We start from the raw sequence: 10376 nt of genomic DNA, 5'->3' as shown, positions 1-10376 counted from the left end.
CCACAACCCCAGAGTCGTCCGTGACTGGACCTAATGGTCAGGGGTCCCTTTACCTCTACCTAGTTATGGGAACGGTATTGGTCACCATCAGGTTTCACCTGCTTTGAAGATCAAGGTATCCATTCCATTGTAAAGCAGAATGAAAGTACCAGTATGTTTGAAAGCTTACTTATTTTGAAGGCTCAAATCATGCAGAAACATTAAAACCTAAAATACTTTCAAATACTTTCAAAACCAATTGTTTGGTATTTTAGGTCCTTTATATTTAAAATGCAACAGCGGGCTCCAATTATAATTGTGCTCATTTTATTTGTAAGTTTACTTCATTTAGACATTTGGATAACTTTCGTACATCCCTTTCCCACCTCCCAAAAGGAATCCCGGGGTTTCTCCCAATCAAGAGTTTGTGCTTAAACTAAAAAGACATGAAGAGAGTCTTTAGAATGTTAAGAGCTTCCTTTGAGGGAAGGCAAAGATTTATTTTTCAAAGCCCGGAGAACCATTATCATATTGTAACAAAAAACAAAAATAAACCTCCATAGCAGTTATGTGGCAACATCATTAGCTAGGTATTTCAATAGTCCAGTTTTTGTTCTATGAGGAAAGGGGCTGTTTGAGGGAGAAAAGGAAGATAAACTCGTCCCCTCCTGCCCAGCATATGAAAGCATCCTTTTCATTGAGATGGTACAGAGTTGTTGCCCTGCTGATCACAGAAATGAACATAAAAACACACAAATGGGACTCATGATTGTTTATGTAAGATTCTAGCTACAAGGAACTTTTCACCGCACATCCACTGAATTCTTTTCTTGACAGCAGGGGCAAAGAACCCACAGACATCGCTATGTTGCTGGACTTCAGCTCCCACCATCATGGCATGGGCTGATGGGTGTTGGGAGTCTTAACACTATCTGGAGGGTCCCAGGATCCCTTCCCCTGCTTTACAGGTAGGTAACATTGTACAGTGCAGCCATAAAAACAGGCCTATTCAGTCACAAACAAATAGGTTGCCCCAGCGAGAGATACCAGACGCCCTGGCAAAGAAGAGTTTTCTCTAGGAAAGCTACTAATTGCATGGTCGTGAAATCAGCAATTATGCAGCTGTCGGCTCCAAATAGCCACATCACGTTCTTAATGCTCATGACAGTGGAGAGCTTTGAGGCACAGACATGGGTTGGTGAAGAGAAAAAGGAGCAAATCTGGCACACTCATAAATGAGTAAAGCAACCCATTGGCTACCACCTCTTCCCTTCTCTCTTCCCCAAATATGACAGAGAATTTCCGAAGCATTCACGTTCTGTTTTAAACTAACCAACGTTCATGGTTATGCCCATAATGGGTAAATTCTGGTTAATTTAAACACTTTAACAAGCCAGAACCAAAAGCCGCCGACTGATCCTGGCTTGTTTCAATAAACCATGGTTTTAACCAACTAGAATTTTCACAGGATGGAAGCAGCGATTGACTAGTTAGGTAAGTGTGAAGGCTTGCAATCCCCTTCTTGTGCTGGAATAGAGAGGAGGGCAGAGTGCATGAAGCTCAGGCTCACTTCTGCTTGCCCTGTGATTTGGTATTGTTTTCCAAGCAAGCCACTTTGCTATTGAAAAAACATATAACGCATTCTTTCTCAAGCTACAAAATGCAGCAAATTTGCTATACATTGTGCAATCTTCACACTTCAATTTCATTAAACCGCTATAGTGAAAAACCTCTCAGCCAGCTCATAATTAGCGTTGCCTATCAGCCAGAAGAAAGCAACCGTGTGGACTATTTTATTTATTTTTGCTTTTGAAACAGGTGTCAGAAAAGCTAAGGACAAAGCTATTTTTTCCTCCTTACCTGTGCTGGTTTGGTTTTTAATTTAATCTCGGCTCTTCCCCCAGACCTCTTGACTTGGGTCCACCCTAAAAACTGCCTCATCAGCAGACCCACTCGAAATTCCACATCATGTAAGAGAGCTCTGTCCCCAGGCCCTGACCAGGTACCAGATTCTTTTAAATTCAGCACTTGGCAAGCCTATTCATACTCTTATTTTTCTTCACAGTTGGCTACAAATTGGCCTTGATCCTCTGAACTGGAATATGCTTCATTGGGACTATTCATGTGACCATTTTAAGCATGTGGATGTGTTGATTATGTCCTATACTGCAAGAAAATGCCTATTAACAGTTTAAAATGTTATAAATTATTTTCCTTCACATAATAAAATTCTGATTTATTCTATTAAATTCTATATTAACTTATTGCTATCATGCCTTTTTCTCATAATATTTTTTAAGTGAACATATTATATATCTATTTCTTTTTAAAGGAAGAGGAATACCAATTACAGCATAGGGCTTTCTGGACATGCAAAGTAACTTTGTAAAGTTTTTGTAACTATCACCACAATACTATGTAGATAGCAGTACCCAGACAATACCCAGAGGTGAGGAGCTAGCTACCATGTCTACCTACTACATACAGTCACACAAATATTTAAAAAATACTTTGAGCTGATGTGATACCTTCAATATGAACATCACATCATGTAGAGGCCAAGATAAATGTGATATACATACAGTATTACAACTTTGATTTCTGGCACTGGTTTAGCAAAACATGTAACCATTACTTCGCTTTAAGCAAATGGAAATAATTATTGAATTTGCTAAACCTACAATACATGCTTTCTTGGAATGTAACTACACTGAGATCAAGCCCAAATTTCTACCATGATTGTTATGAATTCCTTCTTATTTTTATTGGAATAATATGTAAGCAATATTGCATGTTTACAATTAATGTCGAGGTATTAGTCCCACTACCTATTTCATTAAGTGCAACTTTGCTTGCTACAAATTATCAGAAACACAATACCTTCTGATACCTTGGCAATGGGCAGGAGAGTCAGATTTGCTGGCTACAGCCCCCGGACATATGCACCCTGCCTCTGGGGACAACCCTTCCTGGCGCCAACTGGCTCTGAAGCACCGGCAGGGGAAGCAGCCGCCCACCGGGCAGCCAGGGGGTCCTCAGCAGAGGGTCCAGCGCTTTGGCTCAGCATAGGGCCTAACTCTCAGCCAAGGACTGCTGTCCTTGAAAGATCAGATCCACGCAACATACTAGATCAAACAGATCATTTCAGAATAATTTGGGTTGGTGCCTTCATATTAGTGTGTGTAAAAGAACACAACAGTTTGGCCAAAAATAAGTTAGGTGTCTCAGGCGCACAGTTAAAAAATTATTTTGCCCTTAGTAGTGTTCGTGTGTGAATTGGTTTTTGGCAAGGCAGCGTATTTCCTCACAAATGAACGAGTGTTTTGAAATTGCCACATGACTGGTAATATTACTGTTGTACTCCACTGAGTTCCTGTGAAACAGAATCCACCTACTTCTAAGCTGGTTTTCATACATCAAAGTAAAAAGAATTTGTTAGCTTACAAATATTTAGTTTCCAGTTTACAATGGTAAAAAAATAACTTCACAATGTATGTAAATGGGAAGTGAAGACAAATACTTTAAAAATGGAATAAAAAGTGGCATGTTAAAAACTGGATCACACAATAATAAATACATAAAGCAAAGAGACAAAGTTTTCAGCAGCTGGTTTTTAAAGAGCAAGGAAGCAGGGGGAAATAGCTAGCCAAACTCCAGTCTGGTTTTGTGAGCTCAATTATTTAAAAAATAAAAATCTATAAGAAGCACATAAATAATCTGTCTCTTGGGCTCTAAAAGAACACAAAAACAAACCACTTAGTCAAAAGTGTTGTGTAAAATCCTCTGTGGTTTACATTAATCATGCACCTGGTAACAATGCAGTAAAATAATTTTTAAATTATCCAGATGTATCACTTTGAATTGCATTGTGGGTTCCCCCACCCCTGCAAACAATAGTTCCTTAGGAGGTAATGGAATAATTTTGTATTAATTCTAGACTAGTTATTGTATTATCAGTTTTCCAAAGGTTTTAATACTTCAGCAAAAGAAAAAAATGGTCTCGAGTCAGCCTCTCCCCAACAAAAAACCACAATAAAAATCTAAAAGCTGCTGTTTCAGCTGAGTAGATGAAATGCTGACGTCGGGGTTTCCATCCTATCCCCTCTTCCAAGCAGAGGGCATCCATGGATCAGACTACAAGGGAAAACTGGTCTTGTTCTATGGGCTTCTCCACCCAGGCGCCAAGTCCTGCCTTTGAAAATGCTTTGAACAAACACTCTTTGGCAGTTTGATATTCGGCAGCTGCTTGCTTCATTTCGTGGTACATGTTTGGTTTACTGACATTTGAACGAAGACTGGAAGAAAGCTGGAGAGATTAGAAAGAAAGAGAATCCTGTTACATATAGCAAATATTTTATCATTTCAATATATGATTTTTTTTTTAAATCGCACAACTATAAAACAGTTGGCAAAATAATACCTAGGATGTGTTTTGTTTTCATTTCTCTTTATGAATTAGAATCAAATTCCAAAGCTAGGAACCAAACTTCCCATCTCTCCTCCCCCCCCCCAATCTTGTGTTGTTGTTTTTTAAAATGTAATGCCTAATAACAAAGAAAAAATAATTGGATTTTAATCCCACCTATTCTGCTCCAGGCAGCTCTAATTCAGCTTTGATGGAGCGATTTGCTCTGAGAGAGGGCTGTGGAGAGCAGAACAATTCAAGGAGGTTTTTCAGGAACACCAGGGCAGGTATGGAAAGATGATCCCTGCCCTAAACTCATTCCATGCAAGGGGCACAGAATAACTATGTCATAGGCTTGCTACACTGTGCAGCTGAAAAAAGTCTGGCTAACTCTTTTGCACTCCTAGTAGGTAGGGGCTCTTTAGAAGGGCCAAGTCTTTTCCAGCCGCAATGGAATTGTGGTTATTGGAGATCCTTATGCACAAATATCAGGTGCTCCCCCAGAGCCTCCAGGCCGGCCCTGTCCACTCGGAGCACCCTTCAAGTCACACGTGGGGCAGGGCATGCCTTGCTGGCTAGAGCAGTATTCTGATCAAACAGGTGCTATAGTTTTATCTCAACATGAAAATAAATTAAAAACTGGCTGTGAAGAAAAGCAAGAAACATGCCACATCACTCAACATTCCATGTTTTTAAAGTACAAGTAACTCACAACTTACAAGTTTCACATGTGCAATTTCAACTTTACGTGCGGAAGGCCAGACAGTTGAAATCATACAAATTAAATGCATGGAAAGTGGAGAGCTTAAAAGCTCTTTTTGCTCGGGGTTTTCCCAGTGTGGAAAGAGGTTTCAAGCTCTCAGCCTTGGGAGGCTCTCTCAAGATCTCTCAAAATCTCATGAGCGCCTCACAGAGCCCATACAAGACCAGTGCAGAGAAAAATAGGCAAGGCAGAGAGCTTTAAAGCTTTTTTGCATAGAGTTGCATAGAGTGAAGGGAGCTTTCAAGCTCTAGATTTCCTTAAAGGTAAAGGTAAAGGGACCCCTGACCATTAGGTCCAGTCATGTTCGACTCTGGGTTGCGGCGCTCATCTCGCGTTACTGGCTGAGGGAGATTTCCTTACTGGCCGCTTATTTGTGAGATCTCGGATGGACCTGTGTGCCCAGTAAGCAAGGCAGAGAGCTTAAAACCTTGGGGGCTAAGACTCATTCAGGCACAGTTCCACCATTCTTGGAGGAACAGCAGCAAATATCCCTTCTTGACTGAGTTCTGGAAGACCTTCTCCTTGCCTGGCCTGGGACAGTAGGGCCCTGAATGACCAGCTACAAAAGCTGAGGCTGCTAAACACTCTTGGGCTGGGATGATGTTTGGGGGGTTTGAGATCTTGTAATCTTGAGCTGGAAGTGAGAGCTGGACCATAAAGAAGACTGATCGCTGAAGAATTGATGCTTTTGAATTATGGTGCTGGAGGAGACTCTTGAGAGTCCCATGGACTGCAAAAAGATCAAACTTATCCATCCTTAAAGAAATCAGCCCTGAGTGCTCACTGGAAGGGCAGATCCTGAAGTTGAGGCTCCAGTACTTTGGCCACCTCATGAGAAGAGAAGACTCCCTGGAAAAGACCCTGGTGTTGGGAAAGATTGAGGGCACAAGGAGAAGGGGACGACAGAGGATGAGATGCTTGGACAGTGTTCTCGAAGCGACTGGCATGAGTTTGGCCAAACTGCGGGAGGCAGTGGAGGATAGGGGTGCCTGGCGTGCTCTGGTACATGGGGTCACAAAGAGTCGGACACGACTGAATGACTGAACAACAACAACAATCTTGTTGTGATTTATGTGGAAATTGTTCAGTTTGGTTGTGTATTTTAAAATATTTTATTTATTGTTTATGACTATTTTCATTATAGGTATGCATTTTTCCATGTTCTAAGCCACCTTGAGCATTGTCTGAACTATGGAAAGGTGGCATACAAATAAATTTATGGGTGAATCAAACTTCTGATACATTCAGCTCTGATACAGCTTGCCCAGTAAATGATAGACTCAAAGCCCAAATGCTTATGCCCTGTTGATACAGATGTAGTGCTGAATTTCCCATTTCCCAAGATATACCTTTGCATAAGCTCGCATCCAGCGACTGTACAGAGCATGCTTACAAAGACGGGATGCACGGCCCATTTCGTCCTTGCCTGTTGTAGCATTAATCACTTCAAGACCAGCATCTCCTATGGTCCAGTTTACACTGAAATTAGGTGCTTTTCCTGGTTGGCGGGCTTCAGCATTACTGATACCTGTAAGAAAGAAGAAAGGCTCTCAACAAGAAGAAATATTTACATACCTATTACAGCTTCTCTTTCCAAAGAAAATGAGTGCAATGTAACATGTCAATCATGTTATGTCACACTCCTTTAAAACAATGGCTGAAAAACTGGAACACTCCTCTTTTGAGGTAGGATATAAAGCCATGTACATTCTGCTTCCATTACTGGAGAATGTGTGGCCAAAATATTCTAACATCATTAAGGCAGTGTGTTACACATGGAGAAATGTATGTTAGAATAACATAACATATAAACCTTATTAGGAGGAGCATTTGCATCACATATTGGTTAATCTTTTTACAATTCAATTCTGAGTGCAGTTAAATAGCTGGATAAAGGAAAAATAACATTACTTAGTGGTAACTAACAGTCTCTAAGATAAAACTGCCCATATTGTACCTATGCAAAACAACCCTTTAAAAGCCCCACAAGCAAAACTATGTCAAGCTCAGCATCATTCGGACGCTTTTATTTCCCCTCTTTCTGAGATGTGGATATCCAGTCAGGTATCACAACTCCAAGAAGAGAAGGGAAGGAAGTATGGATTAACTGATCTTATCTTATTAGCAAACTGCCATACTTCATTTCCCCCACATTCAGGGAAGGGCAAAAAGCAGCACTTCACTCCTCAAGGGCAACTGGAAAGAGATCTCTATGGAAGAAATGGCAGCCCTGCTCTTCACCCCACAGAGCTCCAGAAGAAGAGCATGGGGGTGTGTGTGTGTGTGGGAATTCCAAAGGAGCTTAAAGGCATTAAAGCATAAGAAACAGCCCCACCACAAGGGGGGAAATGTGCGGGGCCACTTTTATCAGTAGTGCTACGTTATGACAACAGAAATATACCAACAAGCAATGTAGCTATAAATTGCTCTAAGAATCTCTGGACTACATCGTTATATTCAAGAAGCCGAATGATTTCCTGGTTTAAAAAAATAACGCAAAAAGCCCTGAGAGAGTATGTGGCACAAACCCCTTAATGCATTTATAGAGGCTGAGAGAATCAAATGGTACAATAATGTTGTCTGAAATTTATAAAATTTATGTCATACAACCTCTTGCATTTTCTGGTCTCCTAGTTTTCAATATATATTCACGTTCTTCATTCTGTCTGTATCCACTGACAAGAAGTTGTTGCAAACCCCTTAAAGCAGAACTTTAGTCAAGTCATGGGAAGTACAACCCCATACATGTCAACCAGAGTTCAAAGGCACTTCCTCTCAAATAAGTGGATCCAGGATTTTATCCTCATTATCTCACAGATGAGGCCACAGAAATCAAGAAGCAGTTTGCAAAGTTTGGGTGTGCCAGGCCAGCCCACCCCTAGCATGAGACTTTGAGCCAGGGCGGGGGCAGTTTACACTCGGTTTTGATACAAGATTTTCTCTTCATACTGAAGTATCTGCTTAACTGGTACCTTAACTGGAAAAGTAACTTTTCTAAATTAATAATGAAAGTTGTGATGTTCTTTGTCCCAAAACCCCATATTTCTTTCTGGAAAAAAAATGAAAGCATGCTATTTCCTTTTCAAAAACTGAGAGTCACATGCTAGTAGCCAAGCTCTGCAAATCAAAGCAGTGGATTGGGCGGGGGGGACGGACACATTTCGGGGGGGGGCACTGTTTTACTTCAGCTTTCAAGGTAACTGTTTCAACTTTTTAAAATGTATTATAAAAAGGGTTCAGTATATACTGTCAAAATGTCCTTGAATGCAAAACACGGTCTAAGTTCTTTAGATTCCCACCTATCCCATCAGTTGCTCCACCACTGAAATCCTTCTCAGGGAGCCCTTTGAAGCACAAAGGACAAGAGCACCCCAGAAGCTAGCCAGAGAAAGCAGGAAATATGATGATGGGACACCAAGATCTGTTTCAGAATATGTTTTAAGTATTTTTAACAGGTATGTCAATTGGTTCTGAAAGCAGCCACCAGAGCAGCAGGAACAGTTATCCTCAACCCTCGAAAATGTTCCTAACCTCACTCTTTTTCTTTTCTTTTCCTTTTTGGATAATTTAATTCAAAAAACATTTATTCAGAAGTTACAATACAGTTGCAAAACATTTTCAATCCCTATATCCCCAAAGCCCTTGTCCTCTTCCATGCAACTTGGCTCAGTCCACCCTGTGGTTCTCCCTCAAGAAACCTATTTGCCTAGAAGAGACTTTCTACTCCCAATCCATATATTCCCCAATTTTCGAGGGTTGGCTCTTTTTATGTGAAGTGTCATGCAGGCTAATGGGCTGCCATGCTAACTGAAGCCGAAGCAACATACAAAAGTGTCTGATGACAAGAAGGAAATACAACCAATGGCAGCTGGGTAGTTCTCTCCATCCATTTTAGTTGATTACTGTTATAGAAATTGTGACTCAACTGTCAGACTGCTAAAAGACGTGAGTTGCTCAAGTATCTGCAATAGTAAGAGAAGCAACAGTGAGACCTAGCATACCACCCTATGGGTGGAAGGGAGGAGCGATTTCACCAAACTGCTCTTAAAGATAAAATTATCCAAAGCACTTTCGCAAGTATGGTCATCCAGAACAGCATGGCTTGAACTATATTCTTCACTGGGAATGCATGAGATGGATAAAACCACCTTTCTGCTGTCCTCGGGACATTATATGCTGGGCATTTGCTCAATTTGTATGGACTCACCAGAGTAATATTAATGTACAACCTGATACCTGTTATGGGGGTGAGGAATGTTATATTTGTTGTTCTATATAAAAAGCCAATATGAATTGTTTCTTTCAGAAAAGAAGGAAATGTCTGTATTAACTTTGTCTTGGAAAAATCCTCGATATTTATGGATGTATATTCCTGTGAAGTGCAGTCTAACAGATAGACAACAGAAGTGGCTCTTAATTCTGATCATCTATTACTCAGTGATCTGAAGATCTTATATCTTATAATCAACAATATCACTCGGAAACCTACAGTATTTGGACACATGGATGTCATTTATTAATGTATGTGTTACAACTAGGTTTGATGAATTATAATTTTTGATGGATTATTCTTATTGTTAATGGGTGCTGCTGGTGGTTTTTTGGTCTTTTCCCTCTTTCTTGTTCTTTTATTATATCTGCATTTTTTAAAAAGCCACTAATAAAAATGGGGTGGGGATTAGCTGCCCTGAATGGAAGAAAGGGGTGTGAATGTAAGAAGCGGAGGTAACAGACAACCATACAAAGAATAAGCCTGGGGTTACAGAGTTCTATCAAACTTTTAGATGAAGCAGCTCCTGTATTGATGGTTGTAATGCACAATGTAAGAAAGAAGAAATAATTTCACAAGAATCTGAAAATAAGCGAAGGGTGAAGATTCAAGATAAAGGTGGATGAAGTTGGGTGTGGCTGGAAGTCAAAAGGATAGTGCAAGATTTTGGAACTTGGTCCATCCAGTTCTCTGCGTTTCCAAGCTTCACCTGGAAGCGCAAATCCCTGCTATCATAGGACAGTTGTATTTTGAGGGTTTGTTTTATATGGCCCTCCCTTGCCTGTGACATCTCAGGAGATTGGTTGCTTACTTCAAAACCTAATGGGGAATATACTGTATGCTTCCCCAGGAAATATTTAAATTTAACTCCTCTTGGTTGGCACCCATTTTGGCTAAGTTATTCTCTCATATCAAGTGGACAGGGAACATTCCTGGTGGATGGTGGTCTAATATTATTG

The 10376-nt window shown here is 40.5% G+C and overlaps 1 protein-coding gene across 5 annotated transcripts in view; it reads right to left on the bottom strand.

Moving 5' to 3' along the window:
• Positions 1 to 3475: 3475 nt before the first annotated feature.
• Positions 3476 to 10376, bottom strand: part of ADARB1 (adenosine deaminase RNA specific B1) — a 43597-nt gene continuing 36696 nt past the window's right edge. For 4 of the 5 annotated variants that reach the window (XM_033171842.1, XM_033171861.1, XM_033171852.1 and 1 more), the window contains 2 exons: positions 6497 to 6675; positions 3476 to 4285 (listed from right to left, as the gene is read on the bottom strand). In XM_033171842.1, coding sequence (XP_033027733.1) covers positions 4109 to 4285; positions 6497 to 6675 — 356 coding nt within the window. In that variant the 3' untranslated portion in view covers positions 3476 to 4108. Of the gene's footprint in view, positions 4286 to 6496; positions 6676 to 8702; positions 9110 to 10376 lie in introns of those variants that run through there. The other variant, XM_033171879.1, reaches the window with a different exon arrangement.

Source organism: Lacerta agilis, chromosome 1 (genome assembly GCF_009819535.1).
Source record: "Lacerta agilis isolate rLacAgi1 chromosome 1, rLacAgi1.pri, whole genome shotgun sequence".
NCBI lineage: Eukaryota > Metazoa > Chordata > Lepidosauria > Squamata > Lacertidae > Lacerta > Lacerta agilis.
Note: the sequence above shows the minus strand (reverse complement) of the source record. Positions and strands in the feature narration are given on the sequence as shown.